The 22,379-nt window shown below is 38.1% G+C and overlaps 1 protein-coding gene across 4 annotated transcripts in view; it reads right to left on the reverse strand.

Moving 5' to 3' along the window:
• The window catches only part of SPEN (spen family transcriptional repressor), a 101,211-nt gene that overhangs the window by 48,069 nt on the left and 30,763 nt on the right, over positions 1-22,379 (reverse strand). For 3 of the 4 annotated variants that reach the window (XM_078452342.2, XM_078452341.2, XM_060626197.3), the window contains 2 exons: positions 14,100-14,420; positions 10,535-11,011 (listed from right to left, as the gene is read on the reverse strand). In XM_078452342.2, coding sequence (XP_078308468.2) covers positions 10,535-11,011; positions 14,100-14,420 — 798 coding nt within the window. The remainder of the gene's footprint in view (positions 1-10,534; positions 11,012-14,099; positions 14,421-22,379) is intronic. The other variant, XM_078452343.2, reaches the window with a different exon arrangement.

Consider the following 22,379-nt stretch of genomic DNA (forward strand, 5'->3'; position numbering starts at 1 on the left):
CCCAACATCGGGCTCTGTGCTGACAGCTCAGAGCCTGGAGCCTGCTTCAGATTCTGGGTTTCCCTCTCTCTCTGCCACTCCCCCACTCACGCTCTCTTTCTCTCCGATCAATCAATCAGTCAATAACATTAAAAAAAAGGCCTGGCTAGCTAATATGACCCCAAAAGACAGAAGATTGTGTGTAGCTTATTTCCCCAAAAAACAAACTATACTGCAGCTTAGAAAGGAATGTGCTTCAAAAATGTGGGCTCTTCAACTGATGCTGGGAATGGAAAAAGATACTACAATAATACACACACACACACACACACACACACACACACACACACACACACACACACACATTCATTCACTGGGGTTTACTCTCCAATGCACACACTGGTAAACATTTATTCCATGCTGCTCAATAGCCCCAAAATGGCATTAAAGAGGGAATGACCAAATGTTGGTTCTTCTGGACAGTAATGGTATTTAATGGAGCCACTCAAAATATGGGGAGACTTTATGTGTATTTTTTTTAATATTTACTTATTTTGAGAGAGAGAGAGAGAGAGAGAGAGAGAGCGAGTGCGCTCGAGTTAGGGAGGGGCAGACAGAGAGAGAGAGAGGGAAAAAGAGAATCCCAAGCAGATTCAGCACTGTCAGCACAAAGCCCAACTCGGGGCTCGATCTCACAAATCATGAGATGACCAAGAGTTGGACACTTAACCGACTGAGTCACCCAGGGGCCCCTATGTGTATTTGAAATCTAGTAATTTTCTCCAGGATTGCAGACACACTAATATGCTTGCTGTCCTTTCCCACCCCCAACCCTTCTCCCTCCAAAATTGGTAACTTTTTAAAGAACTTAAAAACCTGTCATCTATACTTCTTTATTTTAGTAATAAAGAAACAATTTTTTCTATGGAAAAAAAAAACGTAGATACCGTTATCTCAAGGAGAATAGTTAATCATAAAGTCAATGAAACCACTAGATGGCTTTTATTTAATTTCATCACAAGTAAGAATTCAAAATTTTGGGGCACCTGGGTGGCTCAGTCAGTTAAGCGTCCGATGTCAGCTCGGGTCATGATCTCAGGGTTCGTGGGTTCGAGCCCTGCATCAGGCTCTGGGCTGACAGCTCAGAGCCTGGAGCCTACTTCAGATTCTGTGTCTCCCTCTCTCTCTGCCCTCCCCTGCTCACGCTCTGTCTCTCAAAAATGAATAAAAGCGTTAAAAAAAAAATTTTTTTTAGAGTTGAAGATTTCAAGATAAAAACTATATTATTGGAAACAGGCAACGAATACGTTTCATTTACAATACTGACTTTCAGCAAAACATTCTCCCTTTTGAAATCTAAAGTAATTTCAGCTGTCTAAAAAAGTAAAGGGGGCACCTGGGTGGCTGAGTCAGTTAAGTGTCCGACTTCAGCTCAGGTCATGATCTCGCAGTTCTTGAGTTTGAGCCCCATGTCGGGCTCTGTGCTAACAGCTGAGAGTCTGGGCGGCAGGGGGTGGGGGGAGAGGGAGAGAGAGAGAAAGTGTGTGTGTCTCTGCCCCTCACCCGATCTCTCTCTCAAAAAGAGAAACATTAATGAAGAAATTTTTTTAAATAAAAAACAGTAAAAATGAGGCATAAGTACAAAATAAACAGGCTAAGAATGGTTGTGAAATCCATAAATAAATCAGCTATTTAAAATGCCTTAAAATGGAGGGCGCCTGGGTGGCTCAGTCTGTTAAGCATCTGATTCTTGGTTTCAGCTTAGGTCATGATCTCATGGTTCATGAGATTGAGTCCCACGTCAGGTCCTGTGTGGACAGCATGGAGCCTGCTTGGAGTTCCCTCTCCCTCTGCCGTCTCCTGCTCCACATGCTCTCTCTCTCTCTCTCTCTCAAATACACTTTAAAGAAATGCGCTACAATGGTGTTACGTTTAAAATAAGCATAAATATTTTCATTTTATATGAAAGTAAGGGACAAAAAATAAAGATCTCTCCTGAGAATATTTATTATCCTTGACTTTGGCTTCATAAAGGCTTAAACCTTTACTGTCCCTCCTTGAAAGTCCTATGAATTCTCCCAAAACATACACTTCACTTGTTATCCTCAAATCAATATACATCTGAATTGTCTATTTTCACATTTTAGCTAGCATAATTTATGTTTCAATGGTTTCTGTGCACAGGTATGTTCTCTTTACACAAAGAACAACAACAACAAAAATCTCATTTCAATTTAAGCAACTCATCTCAAACTGACAGGTACAAACAGCAAAGAGGAGAAAGGTTGGTATTATGCAATAAAATCAACTTCATTTCTGCTCTCACTTCAATCCTACGCAGCTACAAACAGAAGAGTTGGAGGGAAATATCATGGTTTCTAAACACCAGTTTCCCAAATACAGTTTGATTTGTTGTGTCACTTTTTCCTGAGATTAACACAAACTATTTTGGCCCTCCTAAATACATCTGAGAATGAGGAATCAGCGCAACAAAACCAAATTTTATCTCCAAATAAATCCAGAAGTTATCTCCCTATTCATTATTATAGATAAGAGATCACTTTTGATGGTAAAAATTCAACAAATGTGTCTCTAAGATTAAACATTACAACAATCACCAACAAACTATTAATTCCTTTAGCACTTAAAAAAACTGGTTTTTAGGGTGCATGGCTAGCCCAGTTGATCTTGTGGTGGTGAGCTCAAGTCCCACAATTGGGTGCAGAGATTACTTAAAGATAAATTCTTTAGAGGCACCTGGGTGACTTAGTGGGTTAAGTGTCAGACTCTTGGTTTCAGCTCAGGTCATGAACTCACAGTTCATGAGTTCCAGCCCTCTGTCAGGCTTTGCACGGAAAGCACAGAGCCTGCTTGGGATTCCCTCTCCCTCTTGGCCTGGGTGGCTCATGATCTCACAGTTCATGAGTTCCAGCCCCACAGCAGGCTGGCTGCTGTTAGTGCAGAACCCACTTTGGGTCCTCTGTCCCCCTCTCTCTCTGCCCCTCCCCTACTCTCTTTCTCATCTCTCCCCCTCCCAAAATAAGCATTAAAAATAAATTAAATAAAATAAATTAAAATTTTTAAAAAGCATAAAAAAATAAAACCTTAAAAACAAACGAAAGTGACTTTTACTTTGTGTATATATATTAAAACCACTGCCATAACTGACAATTTCCAGCACATTATATATCATAGCAAATTGTATAGCCAGGTAATAAAATGAGTGTTCCTTCCCCAAATCAACATTCCAAATAAACATACTTGTAAAATAAGAGAAATGAAAAATACATGGTCACTATTAATCCCAATGGCTTCCCTCTCACATAATCAGTTTCGTCCATATTCTTTCACAAGCCTGCAAGATGACAGTAATTTTGGAAATTTTTCTACATAAACTTGAAAGAAAATTCTCTCTCCCTACTTAACAACCACTAGCCTCCTCATTAAATCACAGACAAAAGGGTATTTGAATAAAACTCCCCCTTGGGGCACCTGGATGGCTCAGTCTATTGAGCATCCATCCAACTTCCGCTCAGGTCATGATCTCACTATTCGGGAGTTCAAGGCCCACATCGGGCTCTGTGCTGACAGCTCAGGGCCTGGAGCCCGCTTCAGATTCTGTGTCTCCCTCTCTCTCTGCCCCTCCCTCGCTTGCACTCGGTCTCTCTGTATCTCTCTCAAAAATAAATAAACATTAAAAAAAATTTTTTTAAACTCCCCCTCTAGTAAACTGTAATCTAGAACGTCTTGACTGTTCACAAAATGACTAGCAGAATTGGTCTTTATAGAATAAAAAGCTCTTTAGCACTTTTAACTGTATCTGTTGTAAAAATCCAGAATGTGTTCAATATTCTAATTACTGTTAAAATATACTTCAGGAAAAATAATCTTAAATTGTCTACTATTAGAAAGAAATGAGTAGGGTTATGACAACTTTGATATAATTTACTCAAAAATATAAAAGAGGAGTGTCTGAGTGGCTCAGTTGGTTGGGTGTATAACTCTTGATTTCGGTTCAGGTCATGATCCCAGGGTCTTGGGATTGAGCCCCACATCAGGCTCTGTGCTGAGAGTGGAACCTGCTTGATTCCCTCCCTCCCTCCCTCCCTCCCTCCCTCCCTCTCTCTCCCTCCCCTCCCCCCATGCCCCTCTCCCCAGCTCACGTGCACACTCTCTCTAAAATAAATAAAATTTTAAAACATATATATGTAAAAGAAATATAAAAGTGAGGTCTACAAATAATACTAGCCAAAGAAGAAGTTTCATTTCCCTTTCAATAAGAAGTAAATTATTTCAATTGCAAAGGTAAGACATTAGACAAGATAGGGCCTTTAGCATAAATCACACCATATCTTAATACAGCATCACAGCTGAAGAGTCTGATTGTTCCAAAATTTTTAAAAATGTTTATTTTTGAGAGAGAGAGAGAGAAGCAGAGAGAGAGAAGCAGAGAGAGAGAGGGAAAGAGAATCCCAAGCAGGCTCTGCACTGTCAGCATAGAGCCTGACGTGGGGCTCCAGTTCATGAACTGCGAGATCATGACCTGAACCAAAATCAAGAGCCAGATACTTAACTGACTGAGCCACCCAGGCTCCCCTAAGTTCTTTTATTTTTAAGTTTATTTACTTATTTTGAGAGAGAGAGAGCGAGCGAGCGAACACGAGAGAACGAGTAGGGACAAGAGAGAGAGAGAAAGAATCCCAAGCAGGCTCCGCACTGTCAGCACAGAGCCTGACAAGGTCTCAAGACTGTGACATCATGACCTGAGGCAAAACCAAGAGTTGGACACTTAACCCACTGAGCCACCCATGGCTGTTTTAAGTTCTATAGGCTTTTCTCGTTACTTTAAATAAACACCACAAATGTCAGTTTTCCTGCTCTAGAATGTAAGAAAAAAAGAGTATCTCTCTCTGTCTTCCCCTTTGCTGTCCCCAAGCTTCTTCCTTAAATCTTCCAACTATGGGGGCACCTGGCTGGCTCAGTTAGTAAAGCATGTGACTCATGATCTCAGAGTCATTGATCTCAGGGTTGTGAGTTCAAATCCCACAGTGGACATGAAGCCTACTTAAAAAAAAAAAAAAATCTTCCAACTATGACAACATAAAAAAATTCTAGTAATGTAATAACTATACCAAAAAAAAAAAAAAAAAAAAACCATGAAATTTCACAGGTATTTTCTAAATCAACTTATTCTAATTTTAAAACTCTATATAGGTAAAAAAGCTTGCCGTATATTCAGATTTACTCAAACAGGTAACTAAGCACAATTTAACACCACATGGCTTACCAAAAGCCACAAAGAGAAAAGAGACAATGAGATGTTATCTGCTAGTTATTTTCATGCAGTTTTCTTTGCTTACTACTATATTCATTTTCTTTCCACCTAAATACCTATTTTTGTGACTAAAAAGAATTAAAATCTGTAGTTACTGGACATATTTAGAAAGACAAACCAACAGAGTTCAGAAGAACAAAAAGGCAAAGGTTGACCAGAGCCCAAAAAGCTTTTAAGGGAGAGGATGGGGCTGCCTTTGGAAAGTTGAAAAGATGCACCTAGCCATACACCCAGATTAATAAAATTTCACATGTTAGCTCTTAATTAGACACATACATAGTTTTTGTTTTGGATTAGCCATTGCAAATGCTTAATCTAAACTAGTTCTATTCTTGGGGCACCTAGCTGGCTCAATCAGAAGAGCATGCAACTTCTGATCTCAGGGTCGAGAGTTGAGCCCCATGCTGGGTACAGAGATTACTAAAAATAGATGGATGGATGGATGGATAGAAGCTAGCACGCAAGCTTTGATAATATATAAATAAAATAAACTAGTTTTATTCTTGGGGCTCCATACAAACCATCTTATTCTATAGATCTGGTGCACAACACAATATTTGTTAAATAGATGGCTGAATGTAAATTCAAAAGTTAACTTTATACTAAAAAGAGATTTAGAGAAGTAATCTATTGAATAGGAGGGAATGGAATAAGAAAATGTTTCAGATTATCCAAATCTCAACTCTCTCCTTTTACCCTTTTCATCCATTTCCCCCTCATTCATTCAGTAAACTTCTGTAAGGTGTAAAATCAACAACTAACTGCCAGGATACCCTTTCAGCAATCTGGTGAAGTCTATATACCAGTTTTCAAATAGTGTTTCTAAATACATGAAGTAAAGTAAATAGGAATAAAAGGGAAAACAATTATATTGACATGGTTATTAAAAGATTTAAATTTTGTGGTATAGTAATGTCTTCATTGACATTAAATTGCAATACTTAACATTGAGTTTAATAACTGCTTCCCAGTAATGATGACTAGAAGCCCAATTCTGAGATACCTGCAGAATTACCTGTGGATTTATACTGGTAACAAAGTAACTCATACTGTTAGTACCACTGGTTTTTGATGCCTATTTTCATAATGGGAGGCAATACTTAATTTCAGTTATATGTTACTAGTAAGTGAAAAGATGTTATTTTCCTGATCCAAGTTCAGGGACCCTAAGCTATGCCAATCATCTTTGGTTGTGATTGAAGTAAACAACTGGGAAACAAAGCACAATCAAAACCTACTTTAAGGGGCACCTGGGTGGTTCAGTCAATTAAGCATCTGTCTCTTGGTTTCAGCTCCGGTCATGATCTCACAATTCATGAGATCAAGCCTCACATCTGGTTCTGTGCTGACAGTGCTGAACCTGCTTGGGATTCTCTCTCTCCCTCTCTCTGCCCCTCCCCAACTCATGCTTGCTCTCTCTCTCTCTCTCAAAAATAAATAAACATAAAAAAAAAAACTTTAAGATTATTGGGAAAGTTTATGAACTAATTTAAGTTCCATAAATTCTTCTTCAATTCCCTTAACCTTTATTAAAGAAAATTCATTAACATGATAGGAAAAAGAAACTATAGAAATAAAGTATGTTCAAGTTCAATCAGGACTTTGAAAATAAATGCTTTTATGGAATTTACATATTTAAAATTTTCTGCTGGAAGGAACAGTGACTTCCTAAACCATGACAGAGAAAGAGACAGAGCATCATAGGGCTGCACATAGGGAAGTTATTTTTTAATTAAAAAAATTTTTTTTTCAATTTTTAATTTTTTTTTTTTTGAGAGAGAGAGAGAGTGAGTGAGCGAACGAGCAGGGTAGGGGCAGAGAGAGGGAGGCACAAAAACCAAAGCAGGCTCCAGGCTCTGAGCTGTCAGCACAGAGCCCAATGCGGGGCTTGAACTCACAAACTGAGATCATGACCTGAGCCAAAGTTGGACACACTGACTGAACCACCCAGGTGTTCCCACATGGAAGTTTTTATACCATTAAATCCCAGTTCTCACCAGTTAAATACTGATAACAGTTATGCAGAAACTGTAGGTGTGTCATTCATAAAGACTTCACAACCAAACTGCTATTAATCCCATGTTTACTCATTTGAAATGCACTGCTAGGAATCTGTTCACCAAAGTTCTAACAATTAAGGGGGATGGAGAGTGATTAACTTTCCATGTCATGCAGACAGAATACAAGCTTGTTTCTATAGCTAGAACTGAACTATATTTTATCTACTACAAAATGTTAATCTTAAACATTTTTAAAGACCTTGGAAGGTCATAGTTTCACAGTCATAAAGTTTTAAAGATTAGAAAAAAGAACTTATTTCTTCCAAAAGGAAACTGAACATTGTGAATCTATATAACATCTCAAAATACTGCACTCTGAAGTCAACATAATAGTAAAGGAGAAGAAGGCATTTGATAAAAAGGAGGCTGAACCCAGGGATAAGAGATATGCTCTGCACACCAAAAGAATTTCCCACACTTGTTTCAATCACAGCATCAAATCTTTTAGCTATTTACAACAATTTTGCTTTATCCTGTGTTAACTAAGAACTGTAACCAAGTATTTCAACTATTTATTGAACATGTACTTTGAGACAGACAATATACTAGGCTCTGTGGTGTGCACAAAGGAAGACCTGGTCCTGTTCTCACAGGATAGCATCAAAGGTCCATCACTGAGTCCCATCTCCAAAAAATTCATTCTGTTTTTCCACAAATCAACATAATCTGATTCTTACTGTGTCTCTCCTGCTTTTCCCAACTTAGGCATTCTCAGAGTCCAAGTTTTCCTTTTCCAAACTACTGAAATAGGCTCCTAACTGCAATCTCTGCCTTTCCTATTCTAAGTCACCAAATGCCCTTCTAAAGCACAGACCTCAACAAACTATCTCCCTTCTCAAAATCTTTCAACCACTCATCTCTGCATGAAGAATCAAACCCAAATTATCATGGCTAAGTCACTCTAAATTATTTGCTGTTTGTAAAACATTCTTCCACCACTTGTACCTCTTCAGGTTGTTCCTTCAGCCCACAAAGTTCCCTGTCTAGCCTAAAACTCACCTCTTCTTGTTAAAATCCTACACATCCCTCATACCCCTAAATCATAAAAACTTCCAGCCCCAAGTATGAATCAGGCAGGTGACAGAGGAGGAAATATCTTCTACTGATTGTAATTTAGTACCCCTGTAGATTTTCTAAGCTCATCCTGCCTTTGTGGCAGTTATCTTTCTGACTGTAAACATTCAGAAGCATATAACTGCTCCTTTTGCTTATATAAACAAGAATTAACTCCACCAAATTGATCAGATGACCTCTGGGTTCAAGCTTTTGAGCCTACAATGCTAAGGGTTAGATACCAAACCACTATCACTCCCACTAAGTACAATCCTGAAGGCACTAAATGATGTTTCGTTTTGACCCAATAAAATGCCATGGCATCCCTTTAATGAGATAGGTTTATGGAAAATGACTAAAACCTAAACACTTTAATTCCATGTAGGAGAAAGTGGGACATGACAAGACTTTATAATCAGCTTATAGAACTTGAATGAATCTCACAGCACCTGGGTGGCTCAGTCGGCTGAGTGTCTGACTTGAGCTCAGGTCATGACCTCACTCACAGTTAATGAGTTTGAGCCCCACACTGGGCTCGCTGCTGTCAGCAGAGCCCATTTCAGATCCTCTGTCCTCTTCTCTCTGCCCTTCTCCTGCTTGCACTCTCTCAAAAATAAACAGTAAAAAAAAAAAAAAAAAAAAAAAAAAAAAAAAAAAAAAAAAGAATTCAAATGAATCTAGTCAATCATTTAACTCAACAATATACCAAACATAAACTCAAGAGAAGTTAAGGGTTTTCTTTTTCTTTTTGATGTTTATTTGAGAGAGAACAAGAGAACAAGAACGCAACCAAGAGCAGGGGAGGGGCATGGTGAGAGAGAAAGAGAGACAATGAGCTCCAACTCACAAACCATGAGATCATGACCTGAGCTGACACCATAGTCAGACGCTTAACTGACTGAGCCATCCAGGCACCCCAGTTAAGGGTTTTCATCCATGTGAGAGCTGAAAGATAAGGGTTTTCATCCTTGACAGAGGCTGCAAATGTGGAGCCAGAACCTAATTTTCCCCAATTACATGATCATTTACTTTTCTTAAATTAATTCTAAGCAGGCAATACTAAAAGAGAAATAATTAATCTGGGCATTTTAATCAGGTCAAAAAATTCGTATCCTGTAAATTTAAAATATATACCACCTAAATATAAAACTACGATATCTGTGACAAATAGATTGAAAAACAGTAACTGGAAATGGGAAATGATTAAAGATTATCAACTGAATAATAATAGCTAGCAATTATTAAAGGCAGCATTTATTAAATATATAGAGGCATCAAGCTCAGCATGTGAAATACATTCTTTCATTTTAATCCTCACATAATTTTAAAGCACGATTCTTATAAGAGATGGGAAGCTGAGGCATAGAGAGCAACTTGTCCAAGTAACATGTCCAAGATTATTAAAATGAGTAATAAGCTCTACTGTCTACCTAGATCTATGATAAACTTCTAAGCTCTTTCCTGTTAAGTTTACCTTCGAGTTATTATTTTCATCTTTAGGGTAAAACTCCTTTGTAAAAAAATTCCCAACTAATGAAATTAGCTCCCTCAGCCTTAGTGAACAGCTAAGTTACAACCTGCGTTTAAAGAAAGCTTTTCTACTTGAGTTTATAATTGGCTACCACTTTGTTGTTAAAATTAGTTAAAAGGTATTCATAAGTTCATTTATTCACTGATATTAAATGTGTCAACAATATATTTCACCAATACATCTTTAACCAAACAACTTTTATGAATTTCCAACCAAAATAATAGAAATAAGTTAGCATTATACACCCAAGCAATTAAAAACTGTAGAGATACCACATTTTCAATGGCACAGGATTTACTTCATTCAGCTAAAGTTACCATTTTTCTGCCTCTTTTGGCCATTTTAATATTGAGCATCTGAAACATGAAACAGTATTTGCAAATCGCTTAATTTCAGTTATCAGACAGAATGAATTCAATGGCCACCCGCTAATCAAAGCTTCTTCATTCGTACATGATCCAAGATTACTTACTTTTAAAAATATTACTATGCTACAAATCATTACCACTGATTGTTGAGAATTTGTGACAATTTATTCAACAGCTTGTCTGTTATAACAAAAGGCTGTTAACCTACCTGTCACTGCTGGTACTACTGCTGCTGCTGATTGAATCACTACTGGAGGATCTACTCCTAGAGCCGCTGCCGCTAGGGGACCTTGTGGGTCTAGACGCTTGGCTAGCCAGCCTCTGAGGAGACTGATTTCTAGACTGGGATGAATGTGGTGACCGACTCCTGCTGTGCTGGTAATTCCGCTCTGGCCTTCTGCCTCGTACCTCCCGGGTAATATCATCCCTGTAGATATCCCTGTGTACCACACTGGGCAGTGTAAACTGCTCCCGAGCCCTAGGTTCGTATCGGGGGTCATGAGCATCAAAACGGTTTGGACTTCGACTCCGAGAAGTATAATAGAGCCCATGTTGTAAAGTCCGCTCGCGAGGATCTCTATAGTAATCCTGATCGTAATGTCTTGTCCGATCAAATCCTCCCGTCCCCCGTTCATGGTGTCCATAGGCACTATGTTCATAAGCACGCTCCCTGTTATCTGAAGCCCTGCATTTAGGAGGGGGGAAAAATATTTAATCAATCAGAAAAGGGCAAGCAAAACTAAAAGCAAGTCATGCAAACATTCACTTCAGCATTGTCTGTCTGCAACTGGTCATTTTCTAAACAGCATTAACCTACTTAGTAAGCAAATACTACCAAGCTTAACATTTTACTTGACTCCAAATATTACCTTCACAGCTGAGCAATCATTGTGTATATCGGGCTTTCATGACTAGTGTTCTGCAAGTCAGCTGCTCTTTTTATTAGGGATTTTCTGGCTTACATACAGAAATATACATATACCATCTCCTTTTCACTTGTAGTTAAATGGAACAAGAAGAGACTACCATTTTAATATCAACGTTTTCAATACTTCCATCTGATTATAATATACACCAAACTTTTACTTACTTAGCAAATTTATTTTAGGCAAAATTTCCATGATACATTTTAACACAGACATGAAAGCCCTATTGCAATGTATGTCCCAGCAGTAAGAGGGCATTTTCAAAAAAGTCCAGAAAAAAATTTTAAGTGTGACTTTTTCTCACTTTTGACTTCTTGGGTAATTATAAAAACTACTAGATTATGTAAATTGCTGTGCCCAAGCAATCACATTTAATAACAGAAATGGAATCTTAAAAGAAAAAGAAAACCACTTAGGATATCAAAATGATGGGTTGACACATGCTATTCTATGGCAAATTTAATTAAAGGATAAACATTATTTTATCTCATGGTGCTATCAAATTCTACAGAATTTTTAAAACGCCTATTCCATGATTCGACGTGTTAATATTTGTACTTAATGGTTACAGGAAATATGTTCTCTTAGGTTTTAGCTAAACTCAAATTGCCTCTGATGAAATCAGCCAATTTTGGAAACTGTAAGATATTCGAAGGTTGCTATCAGCAATGGTTTAACTTAAAGGTATTTTTTGTCGGACAAGAATATTTGCCAACCTACGGTTACAAAAACTGTTGTTGCATATGTTCCATTACACACATGCAATTCTGTGCTAATATTAAAAACAAATTCTAATCCTATGAAGAAATCTTAACATTTTCTACTTTTGTAGGAAACCAGAACTCATTTCCTGAGTTCCTAAAAGACTATTTCATTACTTGAATCTGAATTTGAGAGTTTCTTCTCAACCTTATCTTTGGATTAATCTATCAAAGCATTAAGGAATAACGAAAGAAACAGAAGAATTGGGATCTGAAAAAAAATCTTAAAACTAATACTATGCCCCCAATATATACATAGATCCTTATCTCTCCACTAATCTTCATTTACAGCCACCATTTCACTTAGTAGCAACCATACCTTCCCAGGCTGTTTTTGCTATTTGCTGCTACGATGTAAAGCAACTGGCATGGCAAAAAATTCAGTAATATCTTTCCTTTTTAAATGTATTAAATAACTTTCTCCTTTCTAAATTTGCTACATTGCTGGCATTTGGATAGATATTTCAATGCCTAACAAACAATAGGGTTTCCTTTGAGATTTAAAGAGAAAATTTCACAAATAATTCAATTAGCACCCTATCAAATGTTAATTGGTAAAAGCTGTTATTAATGATATACCAGAAGCAATAAGCAATAGTTCTAGGAGAATTACTTCTACAGCTGATATTTTATAAATATGCGAAGTTCTTATCCATTAGGAAGATACAGAAGGCAGGCACAAGAGCTAGCAGAGCTGAAATCTAATAGCTATTCTTTGATTCATCTATTAGTACTAAATACTTCTAGAGTTAGTGGGGGGAAAAAAAAGAGAGAGTTTGACTTGGGTTAGGAGAGGGGCTAATATACACAGGTCAGGACATACCAACCTTTTCCAAGTGTGGAAACACGACCTATAATCCCAATTAAATCTAGGGAGAGAATTGTGAACATAACTTCCCCAATTTTGGCCCCTCTTATGGGGGTAATCCACCTTCTTAATGGGCAAGGGTGTCAAATGATATTTAGATGAACCACAAGGAAAAAAATCTTAGTGACCAGATAAAATAATTCCACTGGAAGCAAGTAGTCCCAGACAAACTGTAACTCTCAAACCCCCAGACTTCTTTCTTGAGATAGCAGACAATTATAAATTCATCCACATTTATAAAAATTTCCAGCCCTAAGTATGAATCAGGCAGCTGACAGAAGAGGAAATATCTCTAGGATTCCACCAAATGAGGAAGTAACAGTTGTTCGCCAATAGTTCACCTTTGTAGCCATCCAGCACAGTCAATTTTGATTGCTGTATCCACAACTGATCGTCACCATGTGTTCAAGGCTAAAGTACCTTTAATTGGACAGCAACTTGTTTAAGAAACAAAACAGTAATCCTCTTCCCCTGGGCTAATGGAATCTTGACTGCATGACATCCCATACATTCCAGCAATCAGAAAAGCATGGCTATATTCCAAGATTTAGAAACATTCATTATCTCAATTTTCCCCCATTCCATCAAGGAGTATAATTCCAACATGGAAACTGTGTAGATCCAAAATGGAAAAAAATCAAACAGTGCCTTCACTCTTCTTCATCCAAGTACAGATTTCCAGATTAAAGTATTGTTTGTAGAATCCAAGCGGTTGAATCATTATGGTCTGCTAGGTTTTTTTGTGACAATCCAATTCGTTCGTATACTTTATGTAGTGAAAATTGAGAAGCAGATATCAACTTCTAAAAGAATCTGTAGGCTCTAATATTCCAGATATATTCCATATAGTACAACCACAAATCTGTAGCCAAATAGCTCCATCAGATAGCAGAGATATATCCAAGGAAGGCCTTCACATTATCCAAGAGAAGGAATAGTTAACTCTAGAAGACAGGTAACTCCAAAAATGATACTGCCATACAAAATCTTCCACCACTTTACATCTCAGGAGTAGATATCCAACCAGCTGCAGGAAATATCCTCTACGATTCCACAAGATACCAGCCACTGGGAAGAAATCACTTCCGTTTCCAACCCAAAATAGGAAACATTGAGAATGCCCAAAACTTTAAATCCATCTGGGGCCCCTAAATATGAGTTTCTGTTTCTCACCATATCAAATACAAAATACCTGCCTACAGAAACCTTGGAACTTACCCATCAAGTCTCCGCTCATAACGTCCTTCTCGTGCATGAAGTGATGGTGGGGGGCCATAAGCAGGCCCTCCACCACCTCCTCTGAACCCAGAAACCTCTCTACTACGAGATGCTATGGAAACTGTATCATCCAATCCCCGAGCAGCACTCGGAATGGTGCCTGGTTCATTATAATCCGTGCGTAGGTCTCTATCTCCCATTTTGTTGACTGAGTTGTGAGCTTTCTGTGCACTTTTGATGTCCACAAAATCCACAAAGGCAGCCACTCCTCCTTCAGATCCCCTCTTGGGGAGAATTTTGACACTTTCCACGCGGCCATATCTGGAAAAAATAAAACCAACATTATTGTTGCATAGGAATAATTTTCCAAAAACAGTTTTTGAGAATTTGTTTCATATTTTTAGACAATTTACATTGTCTATGAACATGGGAGGAACTGCAAAGTGACACTTGGAACGGCTTTCACACTCACATTTTTCTTTCCTGGGGCAAAAATGTACACATTTTTAAAAATCTTTCCTTCTTTGAACGAGAGAAAAAGAGCATGCACACAAGCAGGGAAGGGGCAGAGGGAGAGTGAATCTTAAGCAGGCTCCGTGTCTAGCACAGAGCCCAGCACAGAGCCTGGTGTGGCGAGATCATGACCTGAGCCTAATTTAAGAGTTGGAGACTTAACCAACTGAACCAGTAAAGCGTCCCTACAAATTTTTTTTTTAAAGTAAGCTCTATACCAACACGGAACTTTGAACTCATGACCCCTGAGATCTAGAGTCATAAAAGCTCTACTGACTGAGCCAGACAGGAACCCCAAAAGTTCACAGATGTTTTAACCATTTTATTGTTCTCACTTCTTAAACATAGTATTTACTAAATTACTTTTCCCCTTCAAGAAACAGCTGAAATGAATCTCTCAGAAGTTTTAGGAATTTTCACATCCTAAAAAAAGATATTAAACCTAAGATTGTTCAATGTTACTTAGAAATCTTTAAAGATGTTTATTAAAGTAAAAATTGAAACTGATAACAGCTACTTTAGATTTCATTTTAACTCAATAAGTGAAAATGGTCTTAATGAAAAAATGAGATGATTTCATATCTTAAAGGTAAAATAAATCCATTATTTTGTGTGTCTACTTATTTTCCAGTGTCAAATTTTTTTAATGCAGTTTTCTGCTATTTAATTTCTTCAGGAGGTTAAAACTATTAAAACATAATTTAGGCATAGTTAGAATTGTTTTTCATACAAATTAATAAATTTGACAAAATCTTTTGATAGACCATATGTTCCCATTTTATTAAAAAATCATTATGTTTGCAAAGAAAAATTTTACGACACCTTTTATATTTTGAAGCATATATATAAGAAATACAAGGACTTGGAATTTTAAAAGTCATGAAATTTCTACAAATTTCATTAGGAGTTAATTATGTTTTATGTACTTGTAATTTGGCATTTTAGAAAGGCAGGCACAGCACTTTTAAATATAGCATTCGTATTTGCTGACAACCCAAAATCATAATTTTACACTTCCCTTGAAGAAGCTGACATTATCAGAAAGCAGAACTTTCCTCTTTACATCCTGTAGTATGATTTAAGTTACTATCTCTCACAAGGGAAGCATAACCCTAAAACTCAATTTCATCCGGCAACTGAACTAAAAGTAACAAAATTATTTGTTAATGAAGTAATGAAAGGATCTTTTTAATTTGGGAAAAAATTGTTTGAAATTGAAATCGTCCTTTTCTTTCCAAAATACAAACATTAAATAATACCTTCCATTATATCTGACAAAGGACTTGTATCCAGAATACAAAAAACCTTATAACTCAACCCATTTTTTTTTAAATAGGCAAAACACTTCAACAAAGAAGACACAGAGATGGCAGATAAACAGTAAAATATGCTCGAAATTATTAGTCATTAGGGAAATGCAAATCAAAACCACCACGAGATACCACTTCACACCCACCAGGATGACTATTTAAGGGGGGGGGGCGGGGGGAAGAACGAGTGTTGACAAGAATGAGGAGAAATTTGAAATCTAGTGCAGAGCTGGTAGAACTGTAAAATGGTGCAGCAACTGTGGAAAAGTTTGGCATTTTCCCAAAAAGCTAAGCACAGAATTACCATATGACCCAGCAATTCCACTCCTTTAAGAAATGGAAACTGGTGCTCAAATAATTATGCAGACAGCAGTGTTCACTGAAGCATTATTCACAACAGTCAAAAGATGGAAACAATCCAAGTGTCTACCAATGAATTAATAAAATGTGAAATACACATAAATGGAATAGTACATTAAGACATAAAAAGATGGGGCACCTGGGTAGCCCAATCAGTTAAGCATCCAACTCTTGATTTCGGCTCAGGTCATGATCTCATGGTTTGGGAGAGTTCGAGCCCCGTGTTGGGCTATGTGCTGACAGCATGGAGCCTGCTTAGAATTTTCTCTCTCCCCGCCCCTCCCCTGCTCGCTCTCTCTTAAAAATAAACTTAAAAAAAAAAAAAAAAAAAAAGAGATGTAAAAAGAAACAAAGTTCTTTTTTTTTTTTTTTTTTTTAATTTATTTTTTGGGGACAGAGAGAGACAGAGCATGAACGGGGGAGGGGCAGAGAGAGAGGGAGACACAGAATCGGAAACAGGCTCCAGGCTCCGAGCCATCAGCCCGGAGCCTGACGCGGGGCTCGAACTCACGGACCGCGAGATCGTGACCTGGCTGAAGTCGGACGCCTAACCGACTGCGCCACCCAGGCGCCCCAAAAAGAAACAAAGTTCTGATACATGCTACAACATGGATAAAAATTTGAAACATCATACTAAATGAAATAAGTTGGACAAAATGGGAAAATATTACCTTATGATTCCACTTGTATGAGGTATCTAGAATAGGCAAATTCATCAAAACAGAAAGTAGAATAGAGGTTACCAGGAGCTGGGAGAAGGGGGAAATGGGAGTTATTGCTTAATGGGTATGGAATTTCCACATGGGATGAAAAAATTCTAGAAATAGATGGTGGTGATGGTTATATACAACACTGTGAATGTACTTAATGCCACTGAACTGTATACCTAAAAATGGTTAAAATAATTTTATAGTATGTATATTTTACCACACCCACAAAGTTTATCACTAAACAGAAGGATGCATACATAGGCTTTTCTACTAAAAAAGAAAAAAGAGGGAAGCAGCAGAGAGAAGCAACTCCCCATTAAAAAAAGTTAGTTAGCCGAAGAATAATACAAGGAAAACAAATGTTTAAGCTTATGTCTTGAATAATAAAGAGCTAAATGCAATACTGAAAGAGGGACCAGATAATGTACAGATAATGCAGATAAGGTGGGCTCACCATCTCTATTCTTTTTCTAAATATCTGTCTATCTATCTATTTATTTAGAGTGTGTGTGCATTGTGCAAGCAGGGGAGGGAGAGAGGGAGGGAGAGAGAGAGGGAGGGAGGGAGGGAGGGAGGGAGGGAGGGAGGGAGGGAGGGGGAGGGAGAGGGAGAGGAAGGGAGGGAGGGAGGGAGGGAGGGAGAGGGAGAGGAAGGGAGAGAGGGAGGAAGGGAGAGAGGGAGGAAGAGGGAGAGAGAGGGAGGAAGGGAGAGAGGGAGGAAGGGAGAGAGGGAGGAAGGGAGACAGGGAGGAAGGGAGACAGGGAGGAAGGGAGAGAGAGAGGGAGGAAGGGAGAGAGAGAGGGAGGAAGGGAGAGACAGAGACAGAGAATCTGTGCTGTCAGCATAGAGCCCAATGCAGAGCTTGATCCCTTGAACCCAACCAGGAGATCATGACCTGAGCGGAAAGCTCAACTGACTGAACCACCCAGGTGCCCCTCTATCATTTTTATATTAAGGAAAGCACATTTTGGAAAGAAAACACATACAAATCTATCTTCCAATTTAACAAAGGAGAACTTAATCAGATATTACAATTCTATATTACTCTTCTACAATGTGAAGACTGGAAATTTCCAAATTTAAAAAAAAAAAAAAAAAGCCAACTCTTCATACCATGAACACTCAACTGGTAAATACAACATCCTGACTTTTGTCTACGCTTTCTGAAACAACACATTTCCTACAGTTTTCAAGTATTCCTCAAGTATCAAGATGCGACATTTATCTGACGTTTACTAATTAAAAAAAAGAATCAAACCATAATTAGACACTGTTTCCTTTCTGAACTATATCAAGCAGTAGATACAGGTTTTCAGAGAACCTATGGAGTATTTTCCAGTAATACATACAAAATAACTTTTTCTAAGATTACAGGGTCACTGGTTGTGTTACTATCTCATTTATAATTTTTAAAGAATTAAGAGACTGTTTAAAATAAATGAGAACATAAAGCTAATAAATTGTGTTTGATGGTTATAAGCTGCAGTATATAACAATCTTATAGGTCTGTCTTCAAAACAGGTCAAAAAACAATACTAAATTGGTTTCTGGTTGGTCAAAAACCTTCAAAATTAAAAAATATTAAATTTATCAACACACACTGTATTCTTCTGAATTTTTAAGAGTCAATGTAAAAATTACCCAAAAGAGGAACACCTGGCTGGCTCCATCAGTAGAGCATAAGACTCTTATTAAGATCTCTGGGTCATGAGTTCAAGCCTCATGTTGAGTGTGAAGCCTACTTAGAATTAAAAAAAAAAAAAAAAAAAAAAAGTTATCCAAAATAATAACCGGGTCTGGTGAAATGTTTGGTCTCCTTTCAGCAATGGACAATTTATGTAACAAGCACTGACCATCGTTAGCAGTTCCTTGAAGAATATAATTTCATTGAATTAATGGCCTCAGAGCTCACATTAGAAAGCAATATTGACATAGTTGAGGAAAAGCATGGGAGTATAAGAGACTAGGAACCCAATTCAATTAATTATATGCTTTTTAATAAGAACTGTTCTAGGCACTTGATGCATATCAGGGAGCAAAACAAAGATCCCCAGTCTCAGGGAATTTAATTATAATTTAGTCCTGATAGGTGAAGAGTCCTCCTATTCTAAACTGTTTTTATCGGGGCGCCTGGGTGGCGCAGTCGGTTAAGCGTCCGACTTCAGCCAGGTCACGATCTCGCGGTCCGTGAGTTCGAGCCCCGCGTCAGGCTCTGGGCTGATGGCTCGGAGCCTGGAGCCTGTTTCCGATTCTGTGTCTCCCTCTCTCTCTGCCCCTCCCCCGTTCATGCTCTGTCTCTCTCTGTCCCAAAAATAAATAAAAAACGTTGAAAAAAAAATTAAAAAAAAAAATAAATAAACTGTTTTTATCAACTCTACAAGAAGCTTACTCTATAATTTCCAAAGCAACACCATTACATAAAGCTAAAGACATTAGTATGCTAAAACCCAATGAATTCTCTCAATACCTCTTCTTTCCAAGAAGGCACTGTACTCAACCATTAATGGCTGGGTTACCATTAAAATTCAATGATTAATTTTAATCCTAGTTTTTGCAACAGACCCTACCAATAAGCAATAGTAAAGAACAGCCACATACAGTACTTCCTTTTCACACAAAGCCTCCTACTACAGAAAACAATCCTCCCCAAGTCATTTTTGAAACAAGACAACAGGTCCACTCCGTTTAGAAAATACAATCAAATTCTACATCTACTTTGCCCAGTTAACTCCTAGAGTTAAAAGATCCCCTCTGAGTCTTTTATGATTATTAACATTACTTCTGCATTTTCAGGTAAAGAGATCCCTTCTAAAGCTTCAATGTTGTCCTGCTATCCCAGGTAAGAGTTAATAGAATTATGGGGTGCCTGGGTAGCTCAGTCTGTTGAGCTTCTGACTTCAGCTCAGTCATGATCTCGCAGTTCGCGTTGGGCTCTGGGCTGACAGCTGGGAGCCTGGAGCCTGCTTCTGATTCTGTGTCTCCCTCTCTCTGCCCTTCCCCTGCTCGTACTCTGTGTCTCTCTCTCTCTCATAAATAAAAAACACTAAAAAATTTTTTAAGGAAGAGTTATAGAATTATATACAAGAAGAATATCAGCTTCTCTGATGAGGCATGCAATTAACCTACACATCTACTCATGTAAAATGCAAAATATCATTTTCCAAACATTATATATTTTATCAAACTACCAATAGCTTGGGGCGCCTGGGTGGCTCGGTCGGTTGAGCGTCCGACTTCAGCTCAGGTCACGATCTCACGGTTCGTGAGTTCGAGCCCCGCGTCAGGCTCTGGGCTGATGGCTCAGAGCCTGGAGCCTGCTTCTGATTCTGTGTCTCCCTCTCTCTCTGCCCCTCCCCCATTCATGCTCTGACTCTCTCTGTCTCAAAAATAAATAAACATTAAAAAAAAATTTAAAAAAAAAAAAAAAAAAAAAAACAAACTACCAATAGCTTTGTGTATTTCCCACTTTCCCACCCTTCCATCCCATTATGGCCAACATGTTGCTTATTCAAAAGCAAATGGCCAATAGGCACAGACAGAAACAAAGCAAAGATCAAATGAACATGTCATAAGGTATAAAAAGGCCTAAAAGATAAATATTAAAGCTTGGTTAGGCTACCTAGAATAGCAGAGAAAAGAGGGACACCAGGTGGCTTAGTCGGTTGGGCATCTGACTTGATTTCAGCTAAGGTCATGACGCCAGGGTCTTGGGATCAGGCCCCACATCAGGCTGGGTGCTGAGCATGGAGCCTGCTTCATATTTTTCTCTCTCCCTCTGCCCCCTCTACCTGCTCATGCTGTCTCTCAATCAATCAATCAATCAATAGCAGAGACAAGAAAACGTGTGTTTGTTTTTTACACTATAAAAAGATCCAAAATCATTCATCTTTCAAACTCAGACAGTTGGGTCATAAATACATCCATTACAACTACCAAACTATCTGGAATAACACAGTAACATCAACACATTAATTATCTTTCCATAGCAATAACTTTTACAAAGGAATTGCTAATTTATAAATCAACCCATTTGATCTTATATTTATACCAAAAGGCTAGTTTCCCCTCTTATGTCAGACTTTTACTTCCTATACCAGTGACTGGAAATACTTCAGGCGATCCCTAAGACAGAATCCTCAGCAACTTGTTATGTTGTAAGAGCACCTAATTAGAGCTGGCCACATTTTTCTTATAGAATTGTGGGTGAAAAAACATTTTTATTGTGATAAAATGCAATATAAGCTAACCATTTTTTTAAAAAGTAAGCTCTATGCCCAACATGGGGCTTGAATTCACGACTCTGAGATCAAGAGTCATGTGCTCTACCGACTGAGCCTGCCAGTCGTTATTTTAACCATTTTTAAGTGTACAATTCCAATCTTTTAAGATTAAAGCTATTGCTTGTCATCAATTTAACAGAGGTAGATATTAAAGCTACCTCATTCACAATTACTGATATCCCCAGATTTCAACACATTAAATGTGGTGTATAACTCAGAATCACATACTTAGATTCCAAAATGCCTACAATTTGGACATAGCCAAATAAGGTATTTGTAACATGTCTCGTTATAACAGTTAAATTAAAGCCCAAAGTAAAACTTAAATTTTAACAGTGACCTAGAATGACAAAATAAATTTACATTATTAGCATGACAATGATAAAAGTTAATGGTCTTATTTTATCCAAAAACAAATATCAAAAATTGATATAAACCCACAAAAACAGGGAAATAATACTTGCAAACTATGTATCTGGTAAAGAGCTCTTACAATTAAACCTAAAAATGAATGCAGTTTAAAAATACACAGGGGCGGCTGGGCGGCTCAGTGGGTTGAGTGTCTGACTCTTAATTTCAGCTCAGGTCATGATCTCACGGTTCAGGAGTTCTAGCCCCACAAGAGGGGCTCCGTGCTGACAGTGCAGAGCCTGCTTGGATTCTCTCTCCTTCTCTCTCTGCCCTCCCCCCGCTTGTGTGCTCACTTTCTCAAAGTAAATAAAAAAAAGCCTAAAAAAAATCTTTTTTAAGAACGGGCAAAGGTTGGGGCACCTGGCTGGCTTAGCTAGTGGAACATGAAACTCTTGATCTCGAGGCCGTGAGATCAAGCCCCACGCTGGGTATGGAGCTTACTTTAAAAAATAAATAAATGTATTACCTAAAAAAATATATGATATGGCACTCAGCGACTATGAAGCTGGGCAGATCTCATGTGGATGATGGTGTGGATTTCACTGTCCTCCCAGACTTTCCACCTTCTCCTGAAACCCCTCAATAAATGGTTTGAACAAAAATATTTTTTACATAGGGGCACCTGGGTGGCTCAGTCCATTGAGCGTCCGACTTCGGCTCAGGTCATGATCTCGCAGTTTGTGGGTTCGAGCCCCG

Source organism: Panthera onca, chromosome C1, assembly GCF_046562875.1.
Source record: "Panthera onca isolate mPanOnc1 chromosome C1, mPanOnc1 haplotype 2, whole genome shotgun sequence".
Lineage (NCBI taxonomy): Eukaryota > Metazoa > Chordata > Mammalia > Carnivora > Felidae > Panthera > Panthera onca.